Consider the following 20970-nt stretch of genomic DNA (forward strand, 5'->3'; position numbering starts at 1 on the left):
TATAGTCTAGTCTATAGTCTAGTCTATAGTCTAGTCTAGTCTATAGTCTAGTCTATAGTCTAGTCTATAGTCTAGTCTATAGTCTAGTCTATAGTCTAGTCTATAGTCTAGTCTATAGTCTAGTCTATAGTCTAGTCTATAGTCTAGTCTATAGTCTAGTCTATAGTCTAGTCTATAGTCTAGTCTATAGTCTAGTCTATAGTCTAGTCTATAGTCTAGTCTATAGTCTAGTCTATAGTCTAGTCTATAGTCTAGTCTATAGTCTAGTCTATAGTCTAGTCTATAGTCTAGTCTATAGTCTAGTCTATAGTCTATAGTCTAGTCTATAGTCTAGTCTATAGTCTAGTCTATAGTCTAGTCTATAGTCTATAGTCTAGTCTATAGTCTAGTCTATAGTCTATAGTCTAGTCTATAGTCTAGTCTATAGTCTAGTCTATAGTCTAGTCTATAGTCTAGTCTATAGTCTAGTCTATAGTCTAGTCTATAGTCTATAGTCTAGTCTATAGTCTAGTCTATAGTCTAGTCTATAGTCTAGTCTATAGTCTAGTCTATAGTCTAGTCTATAGTCTGGTCTATAGTCTAGTCTATAGTCTAGTCTATAGTCTAGTCTATAGTCTAGTCTATAGTCTAGTCTATAGTCTAGTCTATAGTCTAGTCTATAGTCTAGTCTATAGTCTAGCCTATAGTCTAGCCTATAGTCTAGTATATTTCTAGTCTATAGTATAGTCTATAGTCTAGTCTATAGTCTAGTCTATAGTCTAGTCTATAGTCTAGTCTATAGTCTAGTCTATAGTCTAGTCTATAGTCTAGTCTATAGTCTAGTCTATAGTCTAGTCTATAGTCTAGTCTATAGTCTAGTCTATAGTCTAGTCTATAGTCTAGTCTATAGTCTAGTCTATAGTCTAGTCTATAGTCTAGTCTATAGTCTAGTCTATAGTCTAGTCTATAGTCTAGTCTATGGTCTAGTCTATAGTCTAGTCTATAATCTGGTCTATAGTCTAGTTTTAATGAAAAAAAAAAAAAATCAGTTGTCAATGGAATTTTAAATTATTATATTAAATCAACTTAAATTGAGGCAGTTAGAACAAGAAGAGTATAAAATTACAAAATATTTTAAAGATTTTATTTATTTTCATTAATTTAAACCTAGTTTATTTATTTTAACATATTTATTGAATTATGTATTTATATATTTTTTATTTAATATTAACAACTACAATCAAATATACAAATTTAATTTATTCGTGTTTTTTTCTGTTGTTTTTCTTTTGTCTCGTTAATAAATTGTAAAGTTTTACATGTTTCTTAATATTTTGTTTATTTTGAATTTTTTGTTTATTTAATAAGACCACATATAGATTTATTAAAAAAAAAAATTTTGTTGATGGAAAAAATTCTAATATGTATGTAAATATTCTAAATAATTTTCTTAATATTCATTAAATTTTTTTTGTTTGTTTATGCACTTTACATATAATAATGTAACTAGAACATTTGGAAGTTTTTGCAACAGAACTTTTTAATTTTTTATAGTAATAATAGTTAAAGAAATTTGTCTAGACAAGCTTAAGTGTTTCAATCTACAGTACAAAAAAATTTAGTAAATGTGCCGTATGAGTAATATTTATGTTGGTAATTTATTAATTATCACTCATACGCTTAGGGGATAAAACGATTGCATAGAAATTGCAGTGGTGTTTTTACTGGTGACTTAGTAGAATAATTTGATCTATTTGATCAATAAGCTATATAAGGCCCACTTCAGAAAACAACTTTAATGTTCATCAATGGGTTAGAAGTACGAGTCTAGCGATATTAGTTAAAAAGAAGATCAATCCCAAAATCTACTTACAAAATCAACGTTTTAGTTAATTCTGCATATAACAAACTATTCAATTTTACGAACAGGTGTGACAACATTAATATATGTACAGGTTCGTTAAACTGTATGTACTTTGTATTACAATAAAGATAGTACAATGTGCCGTATGAGTAATACTTATGTAGGAAATTTATTAATTATCGCTCATACTCTCTGGGAAACAATGATTGCGTAAAAAAAGGTTTTTGCAGTGATCGTTTCCCTATTGACTTAAGAGAATAATTTATTCTATGTATCTTTTGTTTGAAGTCTACTCTAATTCAGACTTGCCTTAAGTTTTAACTTAATACGATTATATAAATTAATTGATGGATTATTACAGCAATAATAATTGAAGAAATTTGTCTAATTGTTTCAATATAACGACATACATATGTATGTATCTACTGGTAGTATAAAAAATGTTGTATAATGTGTCGTATGAGTCATATTTATATTGAAAATTTATTAAATATCACTTATACGCTTAGGGATACTATTGGCGCATCAAAAAGTTTAATGGTGACATAGTAGAACAGTTTGTTCCATACATACTTTGTATATTAAAAGATTAGTGAGTTGGTGAAATCTGCCAAAAACTTTATATTCTAGCGAATCTCACTAATTCGTGGTATTTGGAAGTTTTATCTCATCTGCATTAGAGTGGAGAACATGTTTGTTTGAGCACAACGCTCTCATCTCACAACAGCATAACTATCACCACAGGAATCAGTATTTTGAAACTCTACAAGGTTTTGAGTCTTTGTTGTCTATTAAATTCTACACAAAGGGAAAAGGAAATATACACATTGGTACCAAATTGACAACAAAAAGTTTATAATTTTTCAATAACATCCGTTGTCAAAGTATATACATATGTACGACATAAACGTCCGTTGTCTAAATGTTAACAAACGTGGTAAGTTCACTACTGGCAACGGATTGTTTGTCAATAGTGAACTTACCACGTTTGTTAACATTTAGACAACGGAAGTGTATAAAATTTAAATTTCGATAACGAATTGTTGCAATGTTGTCAACATTACATAGAGTTGTCGTACGTATGTATACACTTTGACAACGGATGTTATTGAAAAATTATAAACGATTCGGTGTTAAATTGATACCAGGCGTGTATATTTCTTTTTTCCCTTTGTGTACCTCCGTTATTTAAAGATTATTTTTTGATATTAAAAATTTATGATTTATCTAGGCCCCATACAAGTAGCTCCCTGGAATTCAGAACAAACTGTCTTAAATATGTTGATTATGGAGTAAAATTAGTTACAATTTTACATTACATTGGACATAGATGTCTATGAAAGCATTTGCTGTGAACATCAAAGAGGAGCCGTTTTAGTGGCATGGAACATTTAGCGAATCTGATGCTATATTTGTTTTCAACCTAATCGAACCTAGCTTCAGAAATTTTAGCACAAAATAAGGCTAATATGGGTTAAAAGTGCTTAATTATTTGTAGATTTCTTTATCTATTGCCAAGTTTACTCACTAATATGGGCACTAGTCTATTGGCTAATCTTTATATTACTATTGACAAGTCTATTAACTACTCTACGAATTGTGCTATACACGGGTGTTCTGCCTAATCTATGGACTGATCTATTGAGTAGTCTATGGTCAAGTCTATGGGCTAGTTTATTGACTAGTCAATTGGCTATTGTATGGAATAGTCAATTAGCTAATCTATTGTCAACTTTAAGAATAAGTCTATTGACTAGTCTACTGACTATGCTATGGACTATGGGCTATTGATTCACTTATGATATAGTATATTGCCTTAGTTTATTTGCTATTCTGTGGACTTAACCATGAACTGGCTGACTAGTCTACTGAAAAGTCTGATTACAAGTATATTGTTTAGTCCACTGACATGAACTAGTCTACAGACTAGTCTATGAACTAATCTTAGTACTAGTACTTTATGAACAAGTCTTTAGACTGATTTATTAACTAATCTCCGGTAAGTTAATAATTAGTTTTTTAGTCTGTCGGACCGAAAGTAGGGAGATCTGAAGCCTGTGCTTCCAGAAACTTGTGCTTCCAGTAGGTTACTAGTTAGTGATCTAACTTGTCTGTCAGACTGGAGGTAGGGGAATTGATTTCCATCAGAAACATTGATATTGAAGCGCACAATAAGTCCTTCCTGTATTTCTTCGGATTTGATTGATTTAACTAACTAATGCATGGTGTACTGAATGAATGTTTGCAATATTAACAAGTAAGAATGTATAGTAGGGCATGGCCGACCATATGACACCCCACACCAGTGAGTATATTAAAAATGTGTATTTTTTACCCTAATTCCAAAATATTTTAACAATTTGAACCGATTTTAAAAACAAGAGTATGTGACAAATTTGATTAAATTATTTTGAAAATTGCGACCAGTTCTGGTGAAAATTCTGTTGAAAGTTCTGTCAGCAAACATGCAAGCAAATGTAGTAGTTACACATACATAAACAAGTATTACAATATCCTTAATGTACATACGATCAAGTTCAAATTTATTTCATTTTTATTTTCTCATATAAATAGTAAATGTATATGTAGTACATATATATGTTTTTATTCATATGTCTGCGTTAGTATGTATGTATGCATCTGTATGTAAAATATGTAAATATATATTTTAATACTTATGTTTTTTGTTCTTGTTGTTGTTACTGCTACTGTTCAAAGAAAACCAATGAATTACATTTTTATTTGTGTAGTAGATTTTTTTTCTAATAATGTTGTTTTTGTCATCAAGTAGATAAAGTAAACATTTATTCACAGTTTGTAAAATGAAATGTTGACACAGATATTTTTATTTAATTTTTTTTTTTGGATAATTTTTTTTATTATTTATATATTATTACACACTCTTTAACAAATAATCTAGGAAAAAAAGTTAAGAAAAATTTATTTGAAAATAAATATTTCAGCAGATTTTAAAGAGCAAGATTTCTTTAAATTACCACAAATCCTAAAATGTTGTTAAAATAATCAAGAATTTTATTAAAGATTTTGTTAGATACGTCTATGTTATATGTATGTATGCATTCTTCATACATATTAAATAAACTTTTTTTTATCATATTTGTTGTTGCTATTTCAATTCTAATATAAATTTACACATAAAAAGTTCTTTGTTTTTTTGGCTGTTTATGTTGTTACTGTTACGAGTTTTTTGAAGTTGTTTATTTTGTAAAGTATTTTCGTTTCATATATTTTTTTTGGTTTTATTTTTCAGTTACATTCAGCTTGTGTTATTTATTTGTCCAAGTTTTGTTGTTGTTGTTGTTGTCTGCAGTTTGACAAAAAAATGTAGCTTTTACATGGCGGTTGATTGCTGTTGCTGGGCAATGGCTTCCACCGTTGTTTGGGCAATGGCTGCACAGGCTTTGGCTGCATTTTTTTGCGTCTTCTCATCGGTTGTTTTCAAAAAGTATGTTATCAAGTCAATGGGCAAAGGAAAAACAATCGTTGAATTCTTTTCAGCCGAAATTGTGCTTAAGGTCTATGAAAAAGGAAAACAGTTTTAGTTTTAAAAAGTAAATTCGGCTTTCTTATTAAATCCAATCCATACCTGTAAATATCTTAATTGTAAAGCTGCTGGTGAATCACCAATCACCTCTGAGGCTTCTCTTAAGGCCTTCGAAGCCTTTTGCTCACCCTCGGCTGCTATTACCTTAGCTCGGGCTTCTCTTGCTGCCTCGGCTTCGGCCGCCATGGCTCTTTGCAGTTGCACTGGCAAGCGCACATCTTTGCTGTTTTTAGAAATTATTCAAAATTTTTAATAATTTAAGAAAATTTAATTTATTATAAAATTTTTGTTAATTACTAACATTTCTACTCGTTCAACTTTAATACCCCAGGCATCGGTAGCTTCATCCAGTTGTAGCTGTGTTTTATTGGTTTATATTTGTTGGAAATTTTTTTTTAGAAAATATTTTATAAACATTTAACATACCATTTCTTGTATTTAAGTCAAAATTTCTACTAGATTTTTGTCCTAAAGTGTTTATTAAGATAATTTATTGTATTTGTTTTAGTATATAATTATGAAAATATGAAAGGATTTAGTTTTGGAGGAGGGAAGGAATGGAAAGTTTTTCATACACAAACATACATATTTATTTAAATACTCCTTAAAGTATTACCCAACAGTCTATAGTCTAGTCTATAGTCTAGTCTATAGTCTAGTCTATAGTCTAGTCTATAGTCTAGTCTATAGTCTAGTCTATAGTCTAGTCTATAGTCTAGTCTATAGTCTAGTCTATAGTCTAGTCTATAGTCTAGTCTATAGTCTAGTCTATAGTCTAGTCTATAGTCTAGTCTATAGTCTAGTCTATAGTCTAGTCTATAGTCTAGTCTATAGTCTAGTCTATAGTCTAGTCTATAGTCTAGTCTATAGTCTAGTCTATAGTCTAGTCTATAGTCTAGTCTATAGTCTAGTCTATAGTCTAGTCTATAGTCTAGTCTATAGTCTAGTCTATAGTCTAGTCTATAGTCTAGTCTATAGTCTAGTCTATAGTCTAGTCTATAGTCTAGTCTATAGTCTAGTCTATAGTCTAGTCTATAGTCTAGTCTATAGTCTAGTCTATAGTCTAGTCTATAGTCTAGTCTATAGTCTAGTCTATAGTCTAGTCTATAGTCTAGTCTATAGTCTAGTCTATAGTCTAGTCTATAGTCTAGTCTATAGTCTAGTCTATAGTCTAGTCTATAGTCTAGTCTATAGGTCTAGTCTATAGTCTAGTCTATAGTCTAGTCTATAGTCTAGTCTTCGTCTAGTCTTATCGTCTAGTCTATAGTCTAGTTTCTATAGTTAGTATATAGTATAGTCTATAGTTAGTCTATAGTCTAGTCTATAGGTCTAGTCTATAGTCTTTAGTCTATCGTCTAAGTCTATAGTTATGTCTATAGTCTAGTCTATAGTCTAGTCATAGTCAGTCTATGCTAGTCTATTAGGTATAAGTCTAATAGTCTAGTATAGTTCTGTCTATAGTTCTAGTCTATAGGTCTAGCTATTTAGTCTAGGCTAAGTCTAGTCTATAGTCTAGTCTATAGTCTAGTATAAGTCTAGTCTTATAGTCTAGTCTATAGTCTAGTTATAGTCTAGTCTATAGTCTAGTCTAGTCTAGTCTATAGTCTAGTCTATAGTCTAGTCTATAGTCTAGTCTAAGTCTAGTCTATAGTCTAGTCTATAGTCTAGTCTATAGTCTAGTCTATAGTCTAGTCTATAGTCTAGTCTATAGTCTAGTCTATAGTCTAATCTATAGTCTAGTCTATAGTCTAGTCTATAGTCTAGTCTATAGTCTAGTCTATAGTTTAGTCTATAGTCTAGTCTATAGTCTAGTCTATAGTCTAGTCTATAGTCTAGTCTATAGTCTAGTCTATAGTCTAGTCTATAGTCTAGTCTATAGTCTAGTCTATAGTCTAGTCTATAGTCTAGTCTATAGTCTAGTCTAAAGTCTAGTCTACACCTTTTTCAATTGAAAATGAGAACTCTTCATTTCAATTCAGAAAACATCAATTGAAATTGAAAATTGAAAATGAGAATTTTCATTTTAAATTGAGAAAATATCAATTGAAATTGAGATTTTCCATTTTGAAATTCAGAAAAGAACAGTTGAAAATGAGATTTTTATTTGAAATTCGGAAAACAACAATTGAAGATCAGATTTTTCATTTTAAATTTATAAAAATCCAATTGAAAATGAGATTTTCCATTTGAAATTCAGAAAATTCCAGTTGAAAATGAGATTTTTCATTTGAAATTCAGAAAAGTGCAATTGAAAATGAGAAAAAAAGTAAATGAAAATGATAATATTACAATTAATTTTAACAAAAGAATATTTATTATAAGAATACGCATCGCGACGTGCGGGTTGTCATGATTTACACTTACTCTTTATGTATCACGACCCGCTATTGAAAATTTATCTTGTATGAGACGCACATTCTATGTTCTTTGTTCTAACTTGAGGTTGAAAAATATCCATACATATAGTTTTCTGAATTTCAAATGAAAAATCGAATTTTCAATTGAATTTTTCTAAATTCCAACTGAAAAATCTCATTTTCAATTGGAATTGTCTGAATTTCAAATGGAAAATCTGATTTTCAATTGGAATTTTCTGAATTTGAAATGCAAAATCTCATTTTCAATTGTAGTTTTCCGAATTTCAAATAAAAAATCTCATTTTCAACTGTTCTTTTCTGAATTTCAAATGGAAAATCTCAATTTCAATTGATATTTTCTGAATTATAAATGAAAATTCTCATTTTCAATTGTTCTTTTCTAAATATCAAATGAATAATCCCATTTTCAACCGTTCTTTTCTTAATTTCAAATGAAAAATCTCATTTACAATTGAGCTTTTCTGAATTACTGTTGAAAATGGTGTAGTCTATAGTCTAGTCTATAGTCTAGTATATAGTCTAGTATATAGTCTAGTCTATGGTCTAATCTATAGTCTAATCTATAGTCTAGTCTATAGTCTAGTCTATAGTCTAGTCTATAGTCTAGTCTATAGTCTAGTCTATAGTCTAGTCTATAGTCTAGTCTATAGTCTAGTCTATAGTCTAGTCTATAGTCTAGTCTATAGTCTAGTCTATAGTCTAGTCTATAGTCTAGTCTGAAGTCTAGTCTATAGTCTAGTCTATAGTCTAGTCTATAGTCTAGTCTAGTTAGTCTAGTCTATAGTCTAGTCTATAGTCTAGTCTAGTCTATAGTCTAGTCTATAGTCTAGTCTATAGTCTAGTCTATAGTCTAGTCTAGTCTATAGTCTAGTCTATAGTCTAGTCTATAGTCTAGTCTATAGTCTAGTCTATAGTCTAGTTTATAGTCTAGTCTATAGTCTAGTCTATAGTCTAGTCTTCAGTCTCTAGAGTATAGTCTGCAGTGTAGACTATAGTGTGGTATATGGTCTGGTTCTTATTCATAACAATTTATCACAGGTCTATAAGTCAATTTTTCATAAAAAATTTGTTTTATAAACCTTTGATAAATTGATATAAGTAATAGAGCCCTGCATGAGTAACTTTATTTGCTACACACAATGAGTGACTCATTGCTTTGCACTCAACTCATTGTTTGTTTAGAACAGACCTGGGATAAATGCATTAAATGTGTTAATGCATTAACAATTTTTTCTACATTAAAAAAAATTAATGTTAATGCAAGTTTATTGCATTAACATTAACATGGGTACATTTAATGCATTAAATTTGCATTAACATTAAATATTTTTAAATTTAATGCATTAATTTTACATTAACATTAAATATTTGTGAAATTAATGCATTAATTTTGCATTAACATTAAATATTTTGAATTTAATGCATTAATTTTTCATTAACATTAAATAATAAATAATAAAATTAATGCATTAATTTTCCATTAACATTAATGTATAAAATAATTTATAAAAATAAGAATACAGCGCTAAAGACCTCGGTCTAACTAAATTCAAGTAAAATTGAATGTGTTAAAGTCCTTTCTAATAAGTCCTATACTCGATAATACATATTAGAAGAATAGTATCACTTCCCAGATATTCCATTTTTAGTTTATTTTGTTAAAGTCCTTTCTAATAAGTCCTATACTCGATAATACATATTAGAAGAATAATATCACTTCCCAGATATTCCTTTTTTAGTTTATTTTGTCTGTGGAATCTTATATAAATATCATATTTAAAATACACAAGTTTGAATGGAATATAGGAGTTATTAGAAAGGACTTTAACCTATTTAATTTTAGTTGTTTAGTTAGATCGAGGTCTTTTGAGCTGTATTTTTATTTATGTTTATCAATTTTTATATATATTAATGTTAATGGAATATTAATGCATTAATTTTATTGCTTATTTAATGTTAATGTAAAATTAATGCACTAAATTCAGATATATTTAATGTTAATGCAAAATTAATGCATTAATTTCAAAAATATTTAATGTTAATGTAAAATTAATGCATTAAATTCAAAAATATTTAATGTTAATGGAAATTTAATGCATTAAATTTTAAAAATTTAATGTTAATGCAATATTTTTTACATTAAATTAATTTTTTTTTAATTTAATGTTAATGCAAAATTAATGGAAATCGCCCAGGTCTGGTTTAGAATAGTATTTACAAAGTTTTGTTATACTCAAACGTTGTGAGTACTATCAAGTGAATGTGCAACTACATTCAAATCGAGCGAGTAAACAATTTGTTTATGTTAAAACAATACAAAATAGATTGTTTGAATCGAATGAATCGATTCAAACTTTTTCTTGAATAAATGGTGAAAATTTTGAATGCTGTTAAAACTAGTTCCTGTGGCCCAAATTCGCTGAAATTTGGTAGTCTTGAGTACAATTGATGACAAGATAATATTATGTTCGAATATTCGAAATTAAGTTCGAAAATTCGAAGTTATGTTCGAAAAATTTTTTATGCTTTTAAATTATTCTTTGAGTCCAAAAAACTAAAAAAAAATTTTTCGAAAATTCGAACTCATGTTCGAAAAAAATTTAAAGCTGATAAAACCAGTTTCCGTGGACCAAATTGGCTGAAATTTGGCAGTGTTAAGTACAGTTGATGACGCTACTATATTATCTTCGACTATTCGAAATTAAGTTCGAAAATTCGAAGTAATATTCAAAAAATCTGTTAATTTGTCGAACTTAAAAATTGTTTTGCTTTCACTCGATTCACTCACTGTATACTACTTGAATTGAATCACACAAACACTCTCATTACTTGTTTCGTTTGAATTGAGTATTGACTAACATTCCTTATTTTCAAATATACTATTCATTTCATTCATAAAACAATGAGTGAGTCAAACACAGTGTTTGAAAAAAATCAAATGTTTTAATTTATTATTTAAGTCACTCATGCAGGGCTCTAATAAGTAAGGCACTAAATAACTTAAAAATTTTTATATTTTATTTCTGTTTATAAAGAATTCACTTATATTTCCAATTTATTCATTCAACCCAAAATAATATAGTGAAAGAGCTTTTTCACCCTGCACTAATAAATATTACCAACAAAAAAAAAAAAAAAACTCTTTTGTGGCATCTGCTCTATGATCAAAGCTCCAATCATTAAAGTTCTGAAGCAATGTATTTACTGCAACGCTTTGCAATTTTTATTACAAATATGTAAAATAAACGAATGTCTGTAACGCCCTAATTCACCTCAACATTTTTAGTAGAATATTAATTATAACATTTTCATCTTACAGTTCATTTGAATTGCTGGATATGCTAGCAGATGATTTTTATTGCATCTATGTACAACAACTTTTCAGTTCAGTTTAAGTGCGTATGTTTTCAATCCAATGATAGTTAAGCGAAATCATTTTAATGGAAACACACATGTATACAACGCAGACAAATAAACACACCTGAACTGAAATTCACATAAATTAAAATAAAAAGAGGATTTTGTACATGTGTTTTGTATGTGTAATAACACAGTTCTGTGTTTTTTTATTTAGCTGCCTTTTGTTTATAAACTCGTATGTTGCAAGCGAATTGGTGAAAATTGCATGCAAAAATACATACATAGAAAAATATAGTCATATTTACATACATATATACATACATATTTGCCCAATTCACAATCAACATCGTATTTTTATATCGTTGTATGTCGAAAAAAAGAGGTACTACTAGTATCTTCAGTATGTCGGAATCATAAATTTTAGGTGATCAGATATACCCTCAGCCTTTCTTTGAAGTGATTTGACATGGGTTCGAATCAGAGAACCAGATAATATGGTTCTATGGTAATAGGGGTGCAAGTTGTGGCTGCGGTTTAAACAAAAGTTTGCGTGAAGAGAATGTCAGTTAAAAGACTGATGCAACGTAAAGTCTCTTATTCTGGATAAGTTTGACGCTGGTGCCGAGGCAACAGATACCCGACAAAGGAGTGACTGTAGAACAAATCGTTAGAAGTGCGTTGGCGTAAGTGTATATAATACGTAATGAATGTGAGATCTTACCCACCCGTATACCTAGAGTCAGTGTGTCTGATGTTGTTTGTCGGATGAATGAGAAGTGTGCTGGTACATTATATAAGTGATACAATTGAATTTTCCTTCCTTGTCCAGGTATGTTCGGGGTTTACTCTGTTCATACCAGATTTAATACAGTGTGTTGGTTAAAGTGTATATAATACGGAATGAATGTGAGAACTTACCCACCCGTATACCTAGAGTCAGTGTGTCTGTTATTGTTGTTGTTTGTCGGATGAATCAGAAGTGTGCTGGTATCTTATATAAGTGATACAATTGAATTTTCCTTTCCTTCCTGGGGTTCATAACAGATTTAATAGAGTGTGTTCTTGGCTGATTTGATGGATTTGTGTTTCGGTCTACCGATGTTATTGCCGAATCAACAGAGTGATGTTTTTGCATCTCGGAAATTAAGTAATGGAGCAGCAATGTTCAAATATTAGATAGCTCGAGAAAAGAGTTTGTACAATGTACATAGATAGGCAGTATAAAAATTGTAACCGTCATGTACGAAGGGACGGTGGTGAATCGTCTAATCAACACCTCAGATATTCACGTAAAGCACTTCAACTTCTTGTCTAGTCTATGGAATAGATTATAGACTACTCTACTGACTATTGTATTGTATAGTTCATCTATTCAAATCTATTCATTTATCTAGTCCATGTACAAGTCTACTAACCAGCCAATGGACTGTTATACCGACTAGTCCATAGTCTTTTGAAAATTCTATTAAAAAGCCCATTGACAAGTCTATTGTCTTGTATATGGACAAGTGTATTGACCTATAAGATAAGTCTTTTGATCTGTCTATGGCCAAGTCTATTGATCTGCCTATGGACAAGTCTAGAATGTAGTCTAGTATATCGATTAATCTAATGTATATAGAAGTCAACTGGCTAGGTAATAGATTATTGTATTGACTAGTTCATAGTCTATTGAATATACCATTCTAAAGTCCACTGATAAGTCTATTGACTTGTCTATGGATAAGTCCATTAACAGTTTTTCGGGAAACAAATGTGTATATAAGTATCTGTTATTGAAGTAGTGTTAAATTCGTTTGTTTTGTTTTTCTTTACTTAAAAAAGCTCAGGTTTAGAATTAATTCTAACTTCGGAACTGCAGGGTATAAATATATGTATGTATGTAGATGTATGTGAGTGGTATATATGGGAATGGCTGGATTAATTTTTTCTCTAGACAGTGCGTATATATAAGTAGTACATAGGGAGTATATAAAGTAAAAGTTTATTCAAAATAAAAGTTGTAGTACATATTTGTAGTGTTTATTTCTTGTTTTTTTTTTCAGATTTTTTTATAGTATATTTTTTATATTTGTTTTGTTGTTTTTGTTTTTGTTGCTTACCTGCATTGAACCAGATATAGATACACGTTCACTGAGTATCTCATGCAAATGCCGAGTTCCCATTGTGTTTCGTAGAGTAGTCTGTGCCAATAATCGTGTCGAGTGGTGAGCATTCTCCACGTTCGCTATAGAAACTGTCGCATTCGAAACGCGATAGTAAACCACTGCATCCACTGAGACTGTGACACTATCCTTAGTTAAAACCTACAACAGAGTGCAGTGGGTAACAACGATTGGTTTTTATGTTTTTACTTTATAATGGAAAATTTTTTTTTAAGTTTTTATTTGGTCATTTTTTTACTTAAAGTTGTTATTTGTATTTTAATGGTTTTTATTGCTATTTATCTTTATGGTTTCATTTTCATTTTATATATAAAAAAAAAAATACTTTTATAAATAAAATAGATTTTTGGTTTTTAATAGATACGTATGCGTTGTATAGACATATATGGGATGTTTCATATCAAAAGTACTTTTGAAGTTTTTCCGAGTTTCCTTTTTAGAACGTCCAATTTTAAGAAGCTGAATATAAGGAATATTGACATAATCCGGTTTATATAATAGATACGTATGCGTTGTATAGACATATATGGGATGTTTCATATCAAAAGTACTTTTGAAGTTTTTCCGAGTTTTCTTTTTAGAACGTCCAATTTTAAGAAGCTGAATATAAGGAATATTGACATAATCCGGTTTATATACTAGTCTATGGGTCAGACTTTAAACTAGTCTATATACTAGTCTATAGTTCAGACTATAATCCAATCTATAGATTAGATTATAATTAAGAATATAGTCCAGTCTACATACTAGACTATAGATCAGACTATAGTCCAGTCTATAGACTAGACTATAGATCAGACTATATGCCAGTCTATAGACTAGACTATAGTTCAGACTATAGTCCAGTCTATAGACTAGACTATAGTTCAGACTATAGTCCAGTATATAGACTAGACTATAGTTCAAGCTATAGTCCAGTCCATAGACTAGACTATAGTTCAGACTATAGTTCAAGCTATAGTCCAGTCCATAGACTAGACTATAGTTCAGACTATAGTCCAGTCTTTAGACTAGATTATAGTTAAGTCTATAGTCCAGTCTTTAGACTAGACTATAGTTAAGACTATAGTCCAGTCTTTAGACTGGACTATAGTTCAGACTATAGTCCAGTCTTTAGACTGGACTATAGTTCAGACTATAGTCCAGCCCTTATACTAGACTATAGTTAAGAGTATAATCCAGTCTATAGATAAGACTATAATTAAGAATATAGTCCAGTCTACAGACTAGACTATAGTTCAGACTATAGTCCAGTCTCTAAACTGGACTATAGTTCAGACTATAGTCCAGTCTATAGACTAAACTATAGTTCAGACTATAGTGCAGTCTATAGACTAGACTAAAGTTCAGACTATAGTCCAGTCAATAGACTGGACTATAGTTGAGACTATAGTCCAGTCTATAGACTAGACTATAGTTCAGACTATAGTCCAGTCTATAGACTAGACTATAGTTCAGACTATAGTCCAGTCTTTAGACTAGACTATAGTTGAGACTATAGTCCAGTCTTTACAGTAGACTATAGTTCAGACTATAGTCCAGTCTTTACACTAGACTATAGTTGAGACTATAGTCCAGTCTTTACACTAGACTATGGTTTAGAGTCTTTAGACTGGACTATAGTTAAGAGTATAGTCCAGTCTATTGACTAGAATATAGTCTAGTCTATAGACAAGTCTATAGTTCATACTATAGTCCAGTCTGTAGACTTGACACAAATCAAAATATTCAAAATCTCTGAAAATAAAGAAGACGAGGTATTACAGATGGGAGTTTTTTTGATTAGTCAAAGCCCTGGTAGTTAAAAGTATATCTAAAAGCTTTCTATCGCTTAGGAGAAGTCGTTCCAGATTTCTGCAGATTTGGAATGCGTTTTTTTTATACAGGAAAGCTTTTTAGTGAACAAAAGCTTATGTACTCTAAGAAAGATGGTTTACTGCAAAATAAAAAGCTTTTTCGTCACACTACGGAAACACTACGTTATAAAGACAAAAAGACTTGTTTCTCCCAGTTTTGCCAAAGTCATGCACTTTTTATGGGCCGCCAAAGATTTAGAAGTGTAGGTGTAATGCTTGCAAAAAAGGGATCATTGTATCAGGCTCATATCTTTCAAAAAGTACGGAATTTTGATTTACAACTAAAGTTGTAGCTCTTGCCATGAATAACGAGTATTGTGAACATATAAAATCAAAAAAACTTCATCTTACTTTTTCATTTCAAATGAAAACTTTTATATGGTGAAATTTCACTGCTTATATTAAAGACACCTGTACGTATACGTGTTAATGATTTATTTATATTACCAATATTATGTATACGCCTAATTTTTTGGTTTGCAAGATATGAACCTGAGAAAAATGATAAATTTGTTTGTAAAAATTACACCGGCGTCCCTTCGCTATTTCTTCTCAATATGAAACACCCCATATAATTTAAAACGAATACGCTGGAACACATACAATATGGTAAAAATACATAAGAGATAACTTTAAGATACAAATATTTATTTTATTATTTGTATCATCGTTTTTTCTAGTTATTTTTTTTTTTTTTTTGGGAGAAATGTTAGTAGTAAATGTTGATTTATATGTATAATTCTATATAGTTCGATAACAAATAGTGGCAAAAGTTGACAAAGTAGAAAGTAGTTTTTCTATTTTTTTCTGTTTATTTTGCATATTTTTATCATTTTTGTTACTTTTTTCCAGCTAAAAACAACTGGGAATACAAAAATCGTATTTGTTAACATACAATTTCGTTTTGAATTCGTTTATTTTTTTTATTGTAATTTTCTTTTTTTTTCCTTTTTTTATATAGTTGATTTGGTTTCTTAAGTCTGTTTATATACAATGTACATTATTCGCTGGTGAAATGCACTAAACTTTTTTGTTGCTGTTGTTTTTCATTTATTTAAAATATAGTTTTTTTTTGCTGATAAAGCTTTTGTATGGGAATAAATCCTTTTGTTGGAGGTTTTTTTCTGATATAAAGCCATTCTCAGCTTCTTTTAAATTGGCTCTGAAGAAATGTTGTAGTTTATTTACACAAAAATACTTGAATGTATAAATAACTAGAAAATAAATTTCTTAAAATAATTATTTTTTTATACAGATACACATATTCTTATGTGTTTTTGTATCTATCTGTTATTTAACTGCTGTTCGAGTTGTAGTTTATTTGTATTTACAAGAGAATTTGCTCCCTTTTTTGGGAGGTTTCTTAAAGTTATTTTGTCGTTGACCTTTTTTTGTATTTAAATATAAACTTCTTATTATGTTGTTTTCTGTTTTATTTGTTTTGTGGGTGATTTCGACCAACTGCGCTATAGCGATACGTGGAGCAAACTCTTGGGTTATAAAGTTATAGTGTGTGTTTGTGCTGTTTACATACGATTTGTAATTTTAGATTTTAGTTTTTTGTCCGAGGTTATAGTTACCCTTGTTTGCTGTCAAAACATTAAATATAAAATTTATTTGTAAAGTTTGTTTGAAGTCGTGCGAAAATTATAAAATTTTTACACACAGATAAATACATTTTATGTAGATCAGTGCACAATGGGTAAGGAAATTTAATATTATAAAATGTATATGTTTTTTTGATTAGGACTATTAAATAGTAGTAATTATAAACAGAAAACAATTTACATTATTTAGCGCAAAAAGCCGTTCTGCCGTTTGAATGTATTCACTATTAAAAGCTTTTCTTATCTAAAGAAGTTATTTTACTATAGAAAAGTCTTTATTAACTTTTTCTTTGTAAATAAAAAATAGTTCTAAAAAATATACCTTTCACCTAAAAGAAGCTTATATTCTATAAAAAAAAACATTTTCACATTTGAAAAGCTTTTATACTAAAAAAGCTTATAAACACAAAAACCTTCTAGTAACTAAAAATTATGTTTCAGAAAACCAATTTTTTTATAAAAAAAATTACTTCAAATGTTCCTTATGCTTATAAGCTTTTCACAATAATATAATAAGCTTTGTATATAAAAAAGTTTAATTAAAAAGCTTTTATAGATATTTGACGAAACATATAACAAAGCTTTTTGATAATCAAAAGGCTTTTTAGCTTAAGACAAGATTTTCAATAACAAAACTTTTTCCAAATAAATAGGATTGAAAAAGCTTTTTGGCACAAGATAAAATTATTCATCAAATAAAAGCTTTTTTTCTAAATTACAAAAATTTCTGATCAAAAAGCTTTTTAATAAAACTAATTACTTTAATATAAAAAGCTTTACCACTCTAAAAAATTATGATATTCAAAATGTATATGAATGAAAAAGCTTTTTTCCATTTAGAAAAACTTTTTAATTAAAGCTTTTTTCCATCTGGAAAAACTTTGAAATTAAACTTTTTCCTATAGAAAAGCTTTTTCAAAAAAGATTTCTTTTAAATAAGAAAAGTTTTTGTAACATGAAAACTATTTTTTACTAGAAAAAAGGTCTTTTAGCTTAAAAAGGTTTTTCGCCATATGCAAGCTTTTTTATTAAAAATAATTTTTCAGGATAAAAAAATTATAAAAAATGTTTTAGTTTAAAAGGTTTACTTCTTTCCTATAGAAAAACTTTTGCTGTAATAAAACCGTTTTCTATCGAAAATTTTTTTCTTTAGAAAATCGTTTTCTCTACAAAAATACTTAAAAAAAAACTATTTAACTTAACGAATTTTAAGTATAAAGCTTTTAATAGGAAAACTTAAAATAAAGCTTTTAATAGAAAAACTTAATATAAAGCTTTTTTAAATAAAGTTTTTAATAGAAAAACTTAATATAAAGCTTTTAACAGAAAAGCTTTTTAAATGTTACAGCTTTTTCTAATAAAGCTGTTAATAGAAAAGCCTTTTTAATATAAAGCTTCTAATAGAAAACCTTTTGGGGCTGCAGTTTTTCTTTAAAAAACTTTTCGGCTTTTGACCATAAAAAAGCTTTTTGACAAAAAACATTTTTTTTGCTATATGACCATAAAAACTTTTTATTGAATAAGCTCTTTTGATGAAAAACTGTTTTTTTAAAAAAGCTTTTTCCTTTCTAAGAAATAGTTTTTCGCTATATTAACAAACGACTATTCATCATAAAAAGCTTTTACACAGTTACCATTTCTTTTGATATAAACCTTATTTTTATTATAAAAAGTTTGTTTTTCATTGAAAAAGCTTTTTTCATATGTAAAAAATTTTTCATATAAAAGCCTTTCCGCCGTAAAAAAGCTTTAACAAAAAAATAGTTTTGCTATTTAAAAAAGTATATAAACTAAAAAAGCTTTTATCATATTTATTAAAATTTTTCAACATAAAAAACTTTTTCCTTTGAGAAGCTTTTCTATATAAAAAAATTGTTTCCGCTATAAATAAGTTTTTGTTGGTAAAATTATACCTGCTACCCATTGTGCAATAAACGAAATTTTTATTATAATATTAAGTTTAACAAACTTTTAACTTAAATCCAATTTATATGTAAGCCTTCGCAGCACTGCAATTTTAAAACCCAAGAGCAAAGAGAAACTTTTTTTTTGAAGAAAATTTCAACAGTTTTCACAGTTTTTCGAAATCATCCATATAAATTAATTAAGCGTGGTAAACTTTATCATTATATGAACTTTTATTTTAAAATCATGTAAAACTAAATTCATTCAGAACGTTTCGTAGTTCGTTTGTTAACGTTAATAAAACTATTTTCATTATTTAAATTTAAAAATTTCATTAACATACACTAAAATACATACATTATAGTTGTATGGTATTGTTTTTATGCAAAATGTTTAATTATATACATTTTTAATTAAGTATTTTCTTTGAGTAAAAACAATATTTATAATTTATTTTACAATTAGCAGTTTTGGGAAAGAAAAACAGCCTAAACCACGCAAAACACAGACTGGAAGAACTCGACATGTAATTTTGTTGACACGAAAAAAATTACATCAAATCAGTTTGCATGTTTCTATATTTTTTATATTTTTTAATGGCTAAAAGATTTTTTTTTTGAAATTTTGAGTTACTTTTTTAATGATTTGATTTTGTTATTAATTAAAGCAATTTGTTTTTTTTTTGGTATTTTATTGATTTAATTTATTAATTAAAAAAATATGTAAAATTTAAAATAAATTTCATGTTTATAGTTTATAAATAAATTTTATATTCCAGTAAAATATTTAGAAAACCTTAGTTTTTTTGTGAATTTCTAATTAAAGCTTTAGCATAAATTAATTAATTTTTGTTTTGCCAATTACATGTATATTTTACTGAAATTTTTGTTAGGTTTTTATTATTAAAACAAATTATTTGAAAAATTAGTAAAAAGGGGAAAAAGGCTTGTGTTATTATGCGGTTTAAGTGTTTATAGTTTAGAGTAAATAAGTTTTTTTTAAACATTTAAACTATTTATTAATATCAACAACATCGGTGTTTAGAAATTATGTGTTGAATACAAAAATTTTTAAGGAAATTCATGCTTTTTTAGAGAATGGGGATTTTATAAACAAGTGACAAGGATGTGCAAGTGACATTTATTGTTCTATTTGGAATACATGAGACTAAATGAAATAAAGTAAGAGAAAACAAAACAAACATTTGTATCTTTTAGACTTTGCACAAAAAACCTACAACATTTATATTTAATTAAAAAAAATATAGTAATACCCAGGAAAAAATGGGAATTTAGCATAAACTTTTAGCAGAGCCGATCCAATGAGAACCAGATTCAGATTTTTGGATGACAACATATAGAGAGATTTTAAAAATTGAATAAAAAATTACCAAACACAATCTATTTTAATTACTGTTTTAAAAAGTTTTCTTAAACCAAGTAACCAGAAGAGGCCGAAATGCTTCCAGAAATAATCTATGGAGTTATTGCATTATAAGCATCCACAGAACTGAACTAGAACTGAACTAGAACTGAACTAGAACTGAACTAGAACTGAACTAGAACTGAACTAGAACTGAACTAGAACTGAACTAGAACTGAACTAGAACTGAACTAGAACTGAACTAGAACTGAACTAGAACTGAACTAGAACTGAACTAGAACTGAACTAGAACTGAACTAGAACTGAACTAGAACTGAACTAGAACTGAACTAGAACTGAACTAGAACTGAACTAGAACTGAACTAGAACTGAACTAGAACTGAACTAGAACTGAACTAGAACTGAACTAGAACTGAACTAGAACTGAACTAGAACTGAACTAGAACTGAACTAGAACTGAACTAGAACTGAACTAGAACTGAACTAGAACTGAACTAGAACTGAACTAGAACTGAACTAGAACTGAACTAGAACTGAACTAGAACTGAACTAGAACTGAACTAGAACTGAACTAGAACTGAACTAGAACTGAACTAGAACTGAACTAGAACTGAACTAGAACTGAACTAGAACTGAACTAGACTGAACTAGAACTGAACTAGAACTGAACTAGAACTGAACTAGAACTGAACTAGAACTGAACTAGAACTGAACTAGAACTGAACTAGAACTGAACTAGAACTGAACTAGAACTGAACTAGAACTGAACTAGAACTGAACTAGAACTGAACTAGAACTGAACTAGAACTGAACTAGAACTGAACTAGAACTGAACTAGAACTGAACTAGAACTGAACTAGAACTGAACTAGAACTGAACTAGAACTGAACTAGAACTGAACTAGAACT

The 20970-nt window shown here is 28.7% G+C and overlaps 1 protein-coding gene across 14 annotated transcripts in view; it reads right to left on the minus strand.

Annotated features, from left to right (window-relative positions):
• Window positions 1-2976: 2976 nt before the first annotated feature.
• The window catches only part of LOC119603210 (band 7 protein AGAP004871-like), an 87238-nt gene continuing 69244 nt past the window's right edge, over window positions 2977-20970 (minus strand). For all 14 annotated transcript variants that reach the window (XM_037955161.1, XM_037955160.1, XM_037955159.1 and 11 more), the window contains 4 exons: window positions 13249-13452; window positions 5710-5765; window positions 5451-5631; window positions 2977-5381 (listed from right to left, as the gene is read on the minus strand). In XM_037955161.1, coding sequence (XP_037811089.1) covers window positions 5196-5381; window positions 5451-5631; window positions 5710-5765; window positions 13249-13452 — 627 coding nt within the window. In that variant the 3' untranslated portion in view covers window positions 2977-5195. The remainder of the gene's footprint in view (window positions 5382-5450; window positions 5632-5709; window positions 5766-13248; window positions 13453-20970) is intronic.

Source organism: Lucilia sericata, unplaced genomic scaffold (assembly GCF_015586225.1).
Source record: "Lucilia sericata isolate MDLA Ls3-8-SP2 unplaced genomic scaffold, ASM1558622v1 Contig000283F_arrow, whole genome shotgun sequence".
In the NCBI taxonomy this organism is placed as follows: Eukaryota; Metazoa; Arthropoda; class Insecta; order Diptera; family Calliphoridae; genus Lucilia; species Lucilia sericata.